We start from the raw sequence: 16,200 nt of genomic DNA on the forward strand, positions 1-16,200 counted from the left end.
TGATGCCCCCCTCAGTGTAGTATGGCCTCTGGTGAGGCAATTTGATAACCCTCAAAGGTACAAACACTTCATCAAGAGCTGCAACATCAAGAAAGGTGATGGACGTGTTGGCAGCATCAGAGAGGTCACTGTGATCTCAGGACTTCCGGCATCGACGAGCACGGAGAAACTAGAGATTCTAGATGATGAGAAGCACATATTGAGCTTTAGTGTGGTGGGTGGTGAGCATAGGCTGAAGAGTTATAGATCAGTTACTTCAGTTAATGAGTTTCACAAGGGTGGAAAGGTTTATACTATTGTTTTGGAGTCTTATGTTGTTGAAATTCCTCAAGGGAATACAGGAGAGGATACCAAAATGTTTGTTGATACTGTGGTCAAGTTGAACCTGCAAAAGCTTGCCATTATTGCTACATCTTCTCTGCATGGAGGCCATGATAGTTCCAGATGAGAGCAGTTTTGGACCCAAATCACTGGCAGCAAAAGGGAAATATTGGGTGGGTTTTTGTGTTTTTGGTTTTGAAATCTTTCTTATTAGTGGTTATAGTTTTAGAATTAGGTGAAGAAAGCAGCTTTGATTTATTGGGTGTTTGAGTACAAGTTTTAGTAGTTTGAATGAATGCTTTTGCTTAGTTACAATCTTAGCTCTTAGGGTAATGATTCGAGTATTTTTTTTTAGCTTTATTTCTCTTTTAATTCCTTATGTCTCATGCTTAGTTGCATTGAAAATAATCAAAATTGACATTCATCAATAAATAAGTGAGATTTTTCGTTTGGAAATATTGATCAATTGGAAATTTTCTATCACTGAAGGTGAAGGAAGAATCTCTTCATTCAAGGTGACATGACATATGATTGAACTCCTGGAACAATGAATATTATCATTAGCTCCTATTTCTTATTTTTTTTAAATCCAAAGTGGGTCAAATCTCATGAATTAAGAGGTTCTCTCTTCATCCAAGGTGACTTGACATATGATTGAACTCTAAGAACAATGAATATCATCATTTGATCTTATACCCTATTTTCGAAAATCCAACGAACTCTTCGTTAGTTCAACCAATGGGTCAAATTTCATGGATCAAGAGATTTTCTCTTCACCAATCTACAACATGGTTCATAAGTCATCATCACACATAGAAATACTCACAGATACCTCAAGGTGATCAGCAGTAGTTATCAGTTCATGTGTTGTACCCTCTTATCTCGAGTTTGGGGGGGAGGGGAAGAGGGGCATTGATTAAAATATTGACATACGTATCCTCTTGGATATGTGTTGGCTCATCTCACTTTTTCTTCTCTTGGATATGTGTTGGCTCATCTCACTTGTTCTTTCTCTTCTCTCCTCGTGTGGGTGTGGGTACGGGTGCGTGCTTCAAAGGAAAGGAAGCAACTTTTGTCTTTGTGGTTTTACTTTAAAGAACCCTATTGTGAAATTGTAATGTGATCAGTTGGGGAAAAGGATTTTAAAGGGTGCATAGGAGACAGGAAGTAATGATAGAAGGCAAGGCAAGGCAAGCAAGCAAGAAAATTGATGCATCGACCCACCTTTGCCTTAAATTTATTGTGTGACTTTCAATGGCAGCTCTAGAATTCAGCCATAAGGGACAAAGATAAAGCTTTTGGGAGGTATGCATGTGATGACCCTGATGGGACTTGTGACCAAGAAGCTTCATCTCTTCTTTAGAAGTTTCTCTTTGAAGTGACAACCCATAGCCCATTGCCCATAACCCCATCCCATCTTAAAGCCACTCTCTTTCACTTCAATGTGCCAAAGGTCAGATTTGGATCAAAATGAGCCAAGAACCAGCCACTCTCTCTCTCTCTCTCTCTCTCTCTCTATTTTGGTAGGTTTGAAGAGGGAGGGTGTAATAACTTGTAAGACCTATACAAATTGTATTAATTCCCATCATTCAAAGCGAAACACATGGCTCACTGTACAACCATTATATAGCTCAGCACCCTGAGGTTGATTCAAAAAAAGTAATGTTGGATGTAAACCCTCCCCCTCCCCCTCTTTCATAGAGAAATGAAAGTACAAAATTAGACCAAATGTTGGATTGTTCAAGCCCAACAGTCTATAAAAGTAATGATCCCATTGTCTAGCGCGGCAGTACCTTGGTGTTGATTGATTATGCCCATTTAAAAGTTTTTATTTACAATAGATCTAATTAAGATCAATCCAAATGTAATATTTGGACATTCAAAATTGCTCAAGGAGAGAATAGGAGCTTTTGTATCACAAATGCAGTACTTTCTAGGAAAAATAGCTTTTGCTTATTCCAATGGTAACAGAAAATAAGTCTCTATAACAATCCTTGCACAAACTGCGAAGACGACGATCTCCTCCACCCTCTAAGGGTTTAACAACCCAAAAACCCTAATTTTAACTCACAAGTTAGATAGAGAGAGAGAGAGAGAGAGAGAGAGCTTGCAATTTTCCAAAGGGAGGGACATGGGATACGCAAGAGCGAGAGGGAAAAATACTACTTGCGTGGAGAGTGATCCTTTTGTCCCTTTTCTCTCATTTATTGTGATTGTCATCACAAAATTTCCTACGTGATCAAATTAGTAATAGGTAGGATACCAATAGGTAATCCTTTTAAGTTTCATCAAACCATAATATCTTTAATTCTTAATTGAAGATATTCAAGAACATTAAATAGAAGATGTAACTCATATGTCTCCAAAGAAGAAAGAATATTTGAACCAAGTCCCTCCACTTAAGCAATACTACATAACTGACATAGAACATGAACTTAATTATTGACACCATCCTTAATCAAATGTCCTATACAGAGAATCTGAACCATCGATTAAACACCAAAATCGTTTCCAAAATATTTAGAAAAATAATTATTAATAAATAATAATATTTTAAATCCCTTTGTAAACAAGTTACAAAAAATATATGCCACGTATCGGTGCCGGAATTTCATCCAATTATGAATAAACAATCTGTCTCTTTGTATGGAAAATGAATTCCTTATTGAGCGCCTCTTTTGTTCACATGCAAACACTATGAACCCATTACATTGATATATAATCAAAGAGACATCAACGATTAGTACACCAAAGCACATAATGTTTGATTGCAACAATCTCTCATATCCGGAGACTTATTGTAATCCTATAATGAGTATCTTATTTTAAATATACCTGAGAGTAATCCATTCAATATTTTCATGAGACTGAGTCCAATATACACAATATGCATACTCATACTTGTGTTTCGGAATCTCTATTACTAAAAACACACAATATTTCTGTCTCTAGTTGTGAACTACTTTTTTTTTTGGTGAAATTGTGAACTACTTTTAGGTTGAAAAGCAAATGACAACATCCGCTTATTACTATAATCATGTAAATTAATCATTATTAAATAATTTATATTGATTTGATGAACACACTTTTGACACTTAAATCCATGAAGAATGTCTATCGTTTAAGTGAACATCGTAGATTTTTTATTAATGAAAATGATATACAGAATGCCCGTAGCATACACCCCACTCACGATCTCTTCCCCTTACTACTCTTTCTCCTCCCTGCCTTTGTGGATCCCTTTAGTATACGAATTGTAAGGCATTTTCTCCCGTGCACTCATTGCCTTGGCATGAACCATATGTCAATGCTAACACAAGGCGACATATAAATCCCTCCCCTTTCTAATTATCTCCAATTAAGAGATAAATCAGATTATCTGCCAGCACTTGCAAGTGGTCAATATCCCTCTCCAAATCTCACCTAGGAGATTTAGCCCAAAGATCATAGTCCAATTCGTTTGATGGGCTCCTACTAATTCAAGTTGGGCAAGACTGTTTCAGCGATGAGGAATACCTAAAAGGAAATAAAAACCAAAATAGTTTCTTCTTATCACCAGAGATTGATCAGAATTCGGCACTGCTGAGTCGTTCAAATTCTTTTGTGATTGTTATGGCCCATAAAGCATTGAAATTTTGATACAAACATACAGAAGTGGATCTATCTCTCTCTCTCATTGTGTGGTCTAGGGGAGGCCTCGCCCTCGCTTTATGGGGAGGTTATATATCGATTTGAACCCATTATCACTAAGTCACAATGAAACAATTAGGGGTGAGATAGGGTTGGGTTTCTTAAGACCCCAGCCCAACTCTAGGTCCCCAATACTCAACCAACCCTGCCTGGCTCATGCCAACCCAATCCGGCCCTAATTTACCCTGATTGGGCTAGGTTAGCACGGACCCTTTGTGTCCTATGTATCGAAATTTTTCTTTTTTTTTATAAAAGACAGCAATAGATCAAATGATCAATATACAAAATTAAATTTATAAAGAGCAACACAATAATAGATATTCAGACTACCTCACCATAAGAACCGATGGCCCAAATTTCATTGTTCTGAATAAAAGGATAGAATAATAATCGTAAATTATATTATATAAAACAAGGTTAAAATCAAAGCCGGATTAGGCATAGGCCTCATCCAACCCAATCCTGTCCTAAGGTTAGTGTTTTTCAACCTTAACCTATCGCCCTTAAAGTAAAAAAAATCTTAGCTCAAATCATGTTCAGACTCGAGACAACCCAGGACAAGTTCACACCGTCAAGCCAAATTTACACCACCATTACATCGAGACCCACCCTCTTTTTTACTACCCTTTTTTTTTTTTCTCTTCATTTTGGATAAATCCCTCACAGATTCCCTTGGTTGGTACTGTAGTTCTTAAATGGAAATTTATTCATTCATTCAATATTTTCTGTGGAAAATGTGGAATAGTGCTGGACACTATGCCAGAGTCCAGATGACTGAGTGCATGTACAACAGGAACAATGACCTACTGTGTGTGTGTGTGTGAGAGAGAGAGAGAGAGAGAGAGTGTGTGTGTAATGCACTGAACCAGCACATCTACTTTCCCATCCAACACTAACAATAAAGTGTCTACACATCTATGGAAGGCTATTGGGTCTGGCTTGGTTTTCACTTTCCCAAATACCCAAATTTGATCTGACCTGGGCTGTTTACCAAATTCTGTTTAAGCCCAAATCAGCCCAATTGCACCTTAGAAAAAAGGTTCTCAGCTCAAACTGAGCCCATTAAAATATATAATACTAATGTAGAGGAGGGCAGGATTATTTATTATTAATTTTTTTTTAATCTTTTTTATGTCTGAACTCGATCCATGCATCTCTTTGGGCTTCAGAACATCTCCCTAGCCCAGCCCAACCTGCTGGCATGGCCTTTGATTTCAGGCTGACACGTGCCAACTTGAATGTGCAGCCCTGTAATCAAACACTTGAGTCATGAGTTCGCCTCTCCTTGGGGATCCTTGTCTTGTGACATATATAGCCAATAGCTAGCGGCATCTTCGAAGTCTCTTGCATGATAAAAATAAAAATAAAGGAGATAATCGAAATTCCACAAAAGTTTATTTATTTATTTTGGCTGTAGGTGAAAGGAATCCCAATAATAGATGCATGATGATTTGCTCTTTGTGTACAAATATTAAAACTATTATACTCACTATTCCAGATGTTCCATCCAAGCAAAAATGAAAGATTCTCTTATTCGGTTGAATAGTTAAGAAAGAGACTTCAATAGTTTTACCCACGAGTTATTTGTCTATGTCTAGAGACCTCTCTATTTCTTCCCTTAGTGAGTTAAATTACAATTTAAATCTCTTTTGATCAAGAATCACAAAATAAAATTTTTGAGTGAGCACAAGTATAATTAGCAAACTCGGATTCAATAATTATTCAAGCAAAGAATAATTCGTTTAGATTTTTTATTTTTTATTTTTGATAAAGAATAATTCGTTTAGTCAATTTAAGAATTTGGATTAAAAAAAAAAAAAAAAAGGTAAAATATGAGATTAAAAAATTATTCAATTCGTTGACCTATAAAAAATTTAGGACACTCATTTTAATATTTTTTCTATATATTTCACATGCCTTATATCCTTAGGACTATACGAACACTAGGATGGCCATTGGTGGCAGCTCCGGCTTGAAGAGTTGGCGCCCAAGGGACGAGGTTGTGAGATTAAACCATGTCATATGCATTGTATGTGTGGGTGTATGTGTAGATGTATCCATCCGTGGGTTTTTTCAAAAAAAAAAATCTTAGGACTATGAATTTGATAGATGATGTGTAGTGGATTTCGCCCATGTCATTCATTTCTAGGTGTTTGCTTGGTGGTTGTTTTAATAGTACATCTCCTTAGATTAATTCACCATCCAATGGAAAAATTAGATGATGAGTACATCTCTTAAAAAGCCAGCTTTATGCTCTTGCCAAAGCCTATGCAGATTGTGTTTAAAAGTTAAAATTTTGAGTTTTGAGTTTATAAGTTAGCGGAATAATTCGTTTTGAGTTTAAAAGTTAAAATTTTGTTTCGAATCTTTGGAAAAAACAGTCATTCAGACATAATAATCCGCAGTGAGAGTTTGTTTTGGGCTTAGAAACCCATCATCAATGCAAGCACCCGTGCAACGCTCCAGGTATGAATGCACGATCCACTCCCCATTTCCAACCCAAAAAGAAAATTTTACTCCACAGGCATGAGCAAATGCAACCGTGAACATAACCTGAAACCCTGGTACTGCAGCTGGTGCATAGGTCATGGACTCATGGTGGGGTTGTGACTTGTGAGTTGTGACCAGCGAGGGAGTTGTTGGATCGTGATCATTACTAGTACTATGCTCATTCTGCAGGAAAGCAGAGAATTTTTTTCCCCATTAGGGGAGAGGAAACCCACTTCCCCAGTTCCACCACTTCCACCGTACAAATATTACAAACCCCACAATAAGTTTGGCTAAATGTGCCTGAGCATTTTTTATTTTTGATTTCCCCAAATAAGTTGCTCAAAGATTTCCTCAGCCTCCTCAGATTTCTTTTCAGCCCCTCTTTAGCTTTACTTAGCTCATCTTTTCTTCTCTCTTCCATGCTCAGGACACAAAAATACTTCCAGCTGACCACACTCTGCTGCAGTAGCAGTACTATTGCTGCCTGCCAACTGCCAACTCTTACTTTGTCTCTCTATTTTCTGTAGCAAAGTAAAATTTCAGTCTTTGTATGCTTTTTACTCTTTTTCCATTCTCTCACACTCATTAGCCATTTGTCTGAAAGGGCTAAAAAAGTATTCCAATATTGAAAAATGGGTGCTGCTAGCACCTTCAAAAAACAGAAGTTTGAACAGAGATTCCAGATATTTGATTGTGATGAATCTGATGATTATACAGAAGCAGCTGATGAGAGCTGTGGGGAAGACAAAGAAGATCAGAAAGAGAGAGAAAATAGTGATGGGCCCTCAAAAGCCTGCAATCGAATTGAGTGGCACTGCACCAGGAGTAATGCTCTCTATCTCTTTGTTTTTATTCTTGTGTGGCTTCTCCTCCTTCTATCTTAATTTATTAGTCCATCATTGCTTTTTCTCTCTCTATCTCCTCTTTGGATTGTGGAAGGTTTTGCTTTGGCTTTTTTGACCCTTGCTCTTCTTTATCCATCCCTTCCTTTTAAATTTGTATTTTTCCCCCTTTGTTGTTTCTCCTTTGATTTGAAGACCCATCCTACTTTGTCTTTGAGCTTTAGCGCTTGTTGGTTCAGTTTAGAAAGGGAAGGAGGACTACTAATCTCTCTTAGATTCTGGAGTTTTCAAGAGAGAGAGAGAGAGCTTTTGCTTTGATTTTGTGGTTTAAGAGGGATATAATGCAGGAGTCATGTGGCCTCTGAAGCCAACCCTTTTTGTTTTTCTGGGTTTGGGGAGGAAAACCCAATTTTATGATGAATCAAAACGAAGCGAAAGATGGTAAAGAGACCCACTTCTTTTTGGCTTTTGATTTGACTGTTTGAAGGAAAAGGAAAACAATGATTCCTAGTAAACTTTGTCCTGTATGTTCTTGTTTTTGAGTTCTCTTAGAGAACCTACTTTTGACATCAATCAAATGTGTATGTTCTTTTCAAGGAACTTTGAGTTTTGGTCATGAGATAAAGTGTGAAAGCTAGGAAGTAATGAATTCCTATTCTTTGGTCAGGTTCTATGGAGGACATTACATATTAGTTGGTTCATTCCATGGTCAGTGGTAGCTCTCCTGCAAACGGGTGGAAGGTTTGTAAATGTGCAGCCCCTTCCTTCCTCTAGCCTTTGTTGCTACTGTAAACCACTTGTGTTAGTGTCTTTTTTTATCTGAAACTATCTGTTGAAGTTCATATTTTGTCTTTTTTTTATATGTTGAAGTTCTTCGCTGTGAGTTTAATATATTAGGAATCATTTTGGCCTGGAAAGTATCTTCACGGCATGCATTTTGGGTTTTTTTTATTTATTTATTTATTTTTTTATGGTTTAAAATGGATATATGGTCTCTCTTACTCCCTTCAACAATCTAACTGCAAAGATTAGATATTCTGCATTTTAGATTTTGAGAGCTCAGTTTGATCCCATACTATTGTTCCTCTCCGCTTTTTAGAGTAATTTCATTGAAATCTTAGAATGCTCCTCTAAATGAATTGGGTTGCAAATAAACTGCTCAATATATTGAGTATCTTTCTCCTTTTTTTTTGCTTTCTAAATTTGGCATACCATTACATCCATTGTTCAATGTTCAATTTCTATTCGTTAAGTAGAACTGAATCATTTTCCTTCCCTTCCCTCCCCACCCCAAGACAAAGGAAGGTTGCCTCTTGATTGATGGATTTTTCTTTTCAGTTTTGAATTCCTGTAATTTTCCTGCTCCCTTCTTCTGAAGTAGTCTTGGGACTCTCTGAATTTTCAATTTTCAGAATTTTCCATTCAAATAAATATATTGTTTGATGTTCTTGCTTATTTAATGATGAAATGATTTTTTTTTCTTGCCTTTACTGTTCCCCAAGAATCAGGAATCAGATCGGCAAGTTGTGTGGTCACTGATCTCGATTACTGGAAACAAAACCACAGGAATCATTGGAATATTCCTCAGATTGGCTGATTCTAGGGCTTTTTCAGACCGATTTCTGGCACTGATAGATTCCATATTTTAAAACTCTGCTGTTCCCATCTTTCCTTGCAAGATTTGGTATAGTCTGATGATCATTTTAACTATTAACTTGGTGTCTTATGGTATTCATCATTGATATTGCCGCTTAGGGGGGGGGGTGTTGGAGATGATTGCATTCCATGTAACAGACCCACCCACTGCCAAGTGTTCGATGCCCATGAGTGGCTGCTTAAGAGATAATTCTTGTTATATGCATAGGAAACATCACTATGAGACCCTCTCCGTCCTGTGAAACCTCCTTGCAGCTAAGCTCATAATGTCTATTGTAACTGTAAATATATTGTTAGAACCTTGTGTCAATTGATGCATGTGCTTTGTTAGAGGTCATTGCTGCGTGTTGTTTTCTAATATCTATATTCTCATGTAGTCCTCTGGCCAAAATCTATTTGTGTGGTGTTGCGTTTTTCCCTGTACTGATATTTTTATGTTGCACTTTGTTTGGGAAAAGGACTGTTTCTCTCTCAAAATTTGCACTAGATTTTATGATGACCTTTTCTTATTTACTTAGAAGAAAAAAAATCTTTGGGCAACTCCCACCCATGTTTACATGGCAATACCCGCATAAATAAAGTTAAATCCCACCATGTTAACAACCTATGTTAAAATCTGCATTTTGAATATATACATAGAAAGTACATCAATACAAATACAGCCATGCAAACGAGAGGGGTCCTTTTGGTAGTAAGACCCCTAAGTTTTCAGCCAAACCCAGTTTGAAACTGTGTGGGTCTGGGTAGTTGGACAGGCTGGATTGAAAATTGCCATATCTTGTTGGCTGTTCTAGTCTGCATTTTAAAATCACTTCAGTGACAACGCTACTCCTCTTGCTCCTTTTGTTTATCTTGAAAATAAATTGATGAGAGAGCCCATTAGATAAGGCATCCATCTTCTTTTCCACTTTATCTGTTGTCTATGTCAGTTCTGCTCCGTGAGCTGGCTTCATAGGTTTTAAGAACAGATTGATTAGGACCTCTTAAAGAAGACTATCAGAGATATCTCATTCCAATAAAATACCTATTGTCTATTCACCCTCTAAATATCATACATCTCTTGTTTTCAGCTGCAAGTAGCTGCACAAAAAATTATGTTTAGGAATCTTAATGAATACATCCTTTGCTTCTGCAGTTCTAGTAACTGCAGAATGGCTTCTGTACTGTGTTTGATTGATCACCCCATCTAACTTCTTTAGAATATTTCGAGGTTAATCATCTTGTTGTTACCTATGAATCACACATATGGTATTCATCTTACTTCCACCCCAAGGTCCTGGCACTTCAGTAGACATAGCTGAACATATGCTGTCTGACAACGGCATTTGTAGGACACTCGTGCCCTGGTGGATTTCTACTTGGGTTCTACCTGAAAACTTGCTCACCTGTATCAGGTCCCTAGGCAATCTTGCTTCTTGGATCATTGGAAGAGAGTCCTGTTTCGTAGCGTTGTTTCTTGCCAAATAGAGGCGATTTGAAGTTGAGAGATTTTAGATGCCTTAACGGATGGCATGATATTTTGATTATTAAATATATGGTGGTTAGATGATAAGGGTCAATAAATTCATGGACCCTCCAAATAACTAATATTTGAAGCCCTCATGAAGAGGTGATGGTGCAGTGACGATGCTTCAAAAGAAAATCGAAAACTCGTATGCTTTACAATCTTTGCAACTTCATTCAGAATATGTATGGAGTCATTGGGATGAGTTTACTTGTTAATGAGTACTGATGCAGGGATAAGATTCGTCATTGTGTATTACTGACTGTGAGCTCAATGAGTGAAAGAATATAACCTTTTTTTTAGTGCAGAAAATCATCATTTGAAATCCTTTCATATGCTCAAGCCCAAAGATTGTTAGCATGTCTCTGTGAACCTTATGGCAAATCCAACTGGTACATTATGATGTATTGTATATTTCATTTGAATCTCTTTTGCTGGGTGCTGACCCTAGATGTGCATTTTGTTAATTTCATGTTTTTCAGTAAATTCTTTCTTCACATGGGGTATTAGTCAGTTCAATTGCCCTATCTTTCGTTTCTGCTTTGTAGTGTCCTCAGTACCCATCTAGATATCTTACTATCAGAATATGATTCACCTTCATTTGTATTTTCTAGACTTGGTATGTGCATTGCCTCATAGTTACTTATGGGTGGTATTCAAGGCCTGTATTTCCTGAAGATGAATCAATAACCGACGCAGAGAATGACAATACCAATTGGAGCGCAGAAGCCCTTTGCCATAGAAGTGACTAATGTCTTCTCTTTTTCAGGGAGATCCACTGTGAATGGTCATGAACAGTGGTTGGAGATGCAATTTGCAGGCTGCTTTAATGTTACAGTTTCCTGGGTTGTAACTTAAATATCTGAATATGCAACAATCACATGGTATTAGCCACTAACTTCTGTGGAGGTTGAAGTCACTAATAGTTAGAGGTTAAAGTTACTAATCTCTTACTCTACTCTCACAAAGTGAGAGATTATTGACTTTAAGCTGTGAAGAATGGTTTAGTAGAGGTTATATATGATATATAACTGTCCTTTGCTCTCCCTTTGTCAAATGGAGGATGGCATAATCAACCCGTCGCCAGAAATTGCTGATCGAAATCCTATGGTTTTAGATGGGATCCCCTCACATTTGTTATCAGATGCACTTGTCCAGTCTCTAATTCTTAATAGCCGAAGCCAGATCATAGCTGGATATCCTTTGCTCCCAACTTTGCAAGGAGAAGTAATGAATGATCTCCAAGATGATTTCCCAATGACAAATCATGGTGGGATTGTTGATTCAAATGCTTCAATATCTAGAAATTTGCTGCTCAATAGACAAGCCATTAGAAATGCCTCAGTCAGAAGTTTGCATCATGTCAACAACAGTGAGCTTCAGGAGCAGTTCAGCGGAGAAACATCTCTTTCTGCTACATCACTTCCTAACATTTTGGAAACATCCAGTACTCTGCATGAAAATCTTGATAGGGTCACAATTTATACCCCAACAACAGTCCCATTGGAGGATTTGAGGATTTTTGCTTCAAATGGCTACAACACTTCAGATTCATCATATGCAGCCTCTATGAACGATAAATACAATAGAGGACAGGGTGATGCAGAGCTTATGGCGCCGAAGGACTGCAGTTTTCCTGGGCAATTGGATGGTAAATGGGATGTCAAGAAGTCGCAAGATGGTGAGGTGCTTACTGGGAAAACTCCGATGAATGCTTTTAGTGAGCCATATCGTTTTGTTGGTTGCTTAGGCCCCAGTGCTTGGATTACATCTAACAAGTCTAACTACAGTGCGGATGATTCGTACACGTACCGTATGCCTAATAATGAGCTGTCTCTAAGTCTTGCCACATGCCAACCATCTATCACCACTGTACCCACCTTTTCACATCAGTGCTCAGAAATAAGCTGCTCTGGTTTTACTCGGCATTCTTTGCACGAAGTAGGGCTGGGAACGGGATTGGATTCAGAGCAAACCTGTAGCAAGAGTAAGGAGCTTTCCCTGAGTTATGGTTCATATAAATTTTTCGACATCTCACATATTTTGTCGGGATCAAAATATTTCCATGTGGCTCAGCAAATACTCACTGAAATTGCAAGCTATTCGCTTGGAAATCTAGACAACATTAGGTATTCATCAGGACAGATCGGGAATGGGGCGAAGATTTCATTTTCTTCAAACTGCCCTGATATGAGAGAGATTTCAGTGGACTCTGAAGAATCTCAGTATTCTGCTGGAGCAGTCAGATCCAAGGATCAAATTAAGTTCACATTGCAAAGACAGGAAATTGAAGCAAAGAAAACTCAACTGCAGTCACTACTAGAACTGGTATCTAGCTCCTCTTTATTTGTTATTCTTCTCCCTGTTGTAGGTGCGTACACAATCAAATATCCAGACGGGATTCAGTGAGTCACTGTGCTCATCCATCTTGGGACTTAAAAGAAGACATAGGCCTCTGGCATATGAGAAATATATACTTGATTAATTGTTTTTTTTTTTTCTTTTTTAAGATTAATTACTTCAAAAATGGTACAGTAGCCTGATTCGATTGAGTTACACTATATCGCTCTTGGGTTATGCTGCCAGGTCAGCCAGGCTCTTTTTTGGGATAAAACCCTGGGCTTCCTGAGTTACCTGTGACCTGGCCAGATTTACATATCTCGGTCCAAAGTTAAATTGGCGTTTTTTCTTTTAATAATTGCATTTTTTAATTTTAAATTTTTTATTTATTTCTTTAATGTTCAGGTTGATAACAGATTCAACCACTGTTTGGATGAGATCCATACAGTAATTTCTGCATTTCATGCTGCAACTGAGCTGGATCCTCAGATACATGCCCGTTTTGTTCTTCAAAAAGTCTCCCTCCTATATAAAAACTTAAGGGAGAGAATCACTTATCAAATCCTTGCTACTGGGGAAGGCCTCTGCAGTGGACGTAATAGAGAGGGGACATCTTTCAAGTCATCTTTCATCCAAAAGCAATGGGCTCTCCAGCAGCTGAGGAGAAGAGATGATCAAACGTGGAGACCTCAAAGAGGGCTGCCTGAAAAATCTGTCTCTGTTTTGCGGGCATGGATGTTTGAAAACTTTCTCCATCCGTGAGTTCCCTTTCAAGAATAGTTATGAGCCTTTTTCCACAGCATTTTTCATAATATATGTTTGCAGGTGCTGGTTGGAAGCACACTATTTTGAAAAAATGAAACTATAGGTTTTACTGAAATAACAATTACTCTTCAATTATGGAGGGGTCTAAAGTGTTCTCATTCAAAAACTTGATGGATTTTCAGGTATCCGAAAGATGCGGAGAAGCATTTACTTGCAATAAGAAGTGGGTTGACAAGAAACCAGGTATTTTTCATTTACTATGAGCTGAAGTGTCTTATTTTTATTACATCTTCTCACAAAGGGAAAGAAATCACATGTCTTCTGCCATTCTTTGCTGGGTATGGCTTGAAGAGTTCTTTCTTTGACCTCTGTTTTATGTGTTTGCGATCAGGTCTCCAACTGGTTTATAAATGCACGGGTTCGCCTCTGGAAACCAATGATTGAAGAAATGTACTCAGAAATGAACATGAGAAAGGGTCGTCGGACTGGAGAAGTAACTACTAGAGTCCATGGGAATCAATTTAGGATTGATTATCATGAATGAACTGATGCCAATGTATTTAGAATTAGCTTCATGATTCATTCCCTTCTTTTGCTGTGCTTTGATGTTCATGACTGAGAAATCACAAATCTGAGCTAGGATATACAAGGGAAAAGGAAAAAGGAAGATGGGGCTTTGCAATCTTTTTTCATTCAGTGTGAAAGGGAAGCCCTTGCACACTGCTGCATCACCTTCAGATGATTAATTTTTGTACATAATTTGTTTTGTTGGCTAACTTGGACTAAATCTGTAATGCCAACTTAAATATTTCAGTAAATGCATCTTTGCTACTTCAGTGACTACTGGTTAAGAATCACTCCTGAAAATTGAGATGAAAGAGTGCTGGGGGAGGGTGAGACTGAAAAATCCAACGTATGTACTGCCACCAACTGCGGCACTCCTATCATTGCCTGAGCTCCGGGCAGAGGGCTCAAGAGGTATAGAAAAGTTTGGTCTGTCCCAAGTATGGCCTTAAGGACATAGCAAGGAGCAGAAAGAAAGTGGACAACCCTGATGACATTCAAATATGTATAGTTAAGATGATGTCGAGATGTGTGGCATGTATAAGCTATGAATTAAATTTCCGTCTTCATCATCTGAATTCATGGATACCCTGATAGGAATGCTCTGTTTCTAGACTAAAAAAACTGTAGCTTCAATCGAATATTGGCATCTTTGTATCATATGGGTATATTCTTCATCCGATCAAGAGTATTTGAACATTCAGATTAGCTCAGCTTAAGCCTTGAGGTTACTATTTTGATGACTTAATTTAAACAAAAATTCGACTTTTGAAACTTTAATTAGTCTATTAAATGAAGTAATGGTAACTGATCAGATTTCTTTAAGGGTTCCTTTTGATTTGCATCCTCTGTTTCGATCTGTGATTGGTAGAGCTTGCGCATTCATTGGGTTCTGAAGATCAAAGTAGTTGGTGCTTCCATTAGAAAACTTTAAATCTTTTAATTTAATCCAAAAGAAAACAAGAACTTATGGATAAGTATTGACTTTAACTACCTAAAAATTTGGAACAATATAGATTACGGAAGAGATTGTGGGAACTCAGGTGCCTTCTATTGTTTACTCTCTTAGGCATTTGGGCAAACATCTTTGAAATTTTTGCTTTTGAGATTTTATTTCCTCTCACTTCCTTTGAATGGATCTACTTTGGTGCCTTGAGTTTTTGTGGGGAATGTAGCTCCTTGTGCATGAGCCAATGGGAGAGCACGTAGAAGCATCAAAGGGAATCATTATTGTATTTCATAGGGAGATGGATTGTCATTTTGCCTCCCCATATGTCTATGCACAACGATAACACTCATCCGCAAACATTATTTTCTCTATTTGGAAATATGCGAAAGTCAGCTATTGGGTCCCAAATGAATTGGCTTATTCGGTGGATCAGAACATAGACCTGCCATTCCAACACCGGGATGGTTGGGGACGATCTGACCATGGGCTTTGAAATCCCAAACCTAGCCTAGCCTACCTTGAAATTTCCGAGCTAGCTTTAGGTGGGCTTTAGTTCACTAGGCCAAACTTACACCCTAGTTTCAATTATGGGAATGTTGGAACTTGGAACTCAAAACTTCCCCCACCCACAAAATAATAATAATAATAAACAAATAAAAAAACCTATATTGTGGCTAAGCTGGATATTGAACATATACATACATATACAAAATAAAAAATAAAATACCTGGGCCATTGAGCTAGGTAAAAACACTTGAAACGGAAAGATTAGCTATATAGAAAATTAATTTAAGCATCTAGCTTTTGCTACCATTAGGTGTTTTTTGTTTTTAAGAATAAAAGGAAAGATTAGCTATATAGAAAGTAAATTTAAGCACCCAAGACTCATTCAAAGTGAATTAAGGGCCGTTTGATTTTGTTTCTAGAAACGGTTTTTCCCTTTTTTTTTTTTTTTTTTGTGCTTAGAAACAGAAAAACACCCCAAAAACCGTTTGATTTTTCTGTTTCATTTCACTTGTTTATGGAAACAGAAATAAAAATTTATGCCTATTCCTATGTCAAGAAACAAGAATGGAGAA

General features: G+C 37.5%; 2 protein-coding genes across 5 annotated transcripts; both read left to right on the forward strand.

The window, feature by feature from the left end:
* Positions 1-7: 7 nt before the first annotated feature.
* On the forward strand, positions 8-693 carry LOC122072635 (abscisic acid receptor PYL2-like; the record flags this gene model as incomplete). Its single annotated transcript, XM_042637000.1, has 1 exon — positions 8-693. A coding segment is annotated over one exon (441 nt), but the record flags the coding sequence as incomplete, so codon positions are not given.
* A 5,807-nt stretch (positions 694-6,500) lies between these two features.
* Positions 6,501-14,439, forward strand: LOC122074906 (homeobox protein ATH1-like). Of its 4 annotated transcripts, none has more exons than XM_042639892.1 (6): positions 6,501-7,326; positions 8,011-8,084; positions 11,118-12,831; positions 13,249-13,601; positions 13,791-13,851; positions 14,000-14,439. In XM_042639892.1, exons 3-6 carry the CDS (start codon positions 11,524-11,526, stop codon positions 14,150-14,152), a joined length of 1,875 nt encoding a protein of 624 aa, XP_042495826.1. In that variant the 5' UTR covers positions 6,501-7,326; positions 8,011-8,084; positions 11,118-11,523; the 3' UTR covers positions 14,153-14,439. The 4 variants fall into 4 exon arrangements, with proteins under 4 accessions (XP_042495826.1, XP_042495828.1, XP_042495827.1 ...); XM_042639894.1 differs by having other exon boundaries at positions 11,165-12,831; XM_042639893.1 differs by lacking the exon at positions 6,501-7,326 and adding an exon at positions 7,358-7,784.
* Positions 14,440-16,200: the final 1,761 nt, after the last annotated feature.

This window comes from Macadamia integrifolia, chromosome 3, assembly GCF_013358625.1.
Source record: "Macadamia integrifolia cultivar HAES 741 chromosome 3, SCU_Mint_v3, whole genome shotgun sequence".
Taxonomy (NCBI): domain Eukaryota; kingdom Viridiplantae; phylum Streptophyta; class Magnoliopsida; order Proteales; family Proteaceae; genus Macadamia; species Macadamia integrifolia.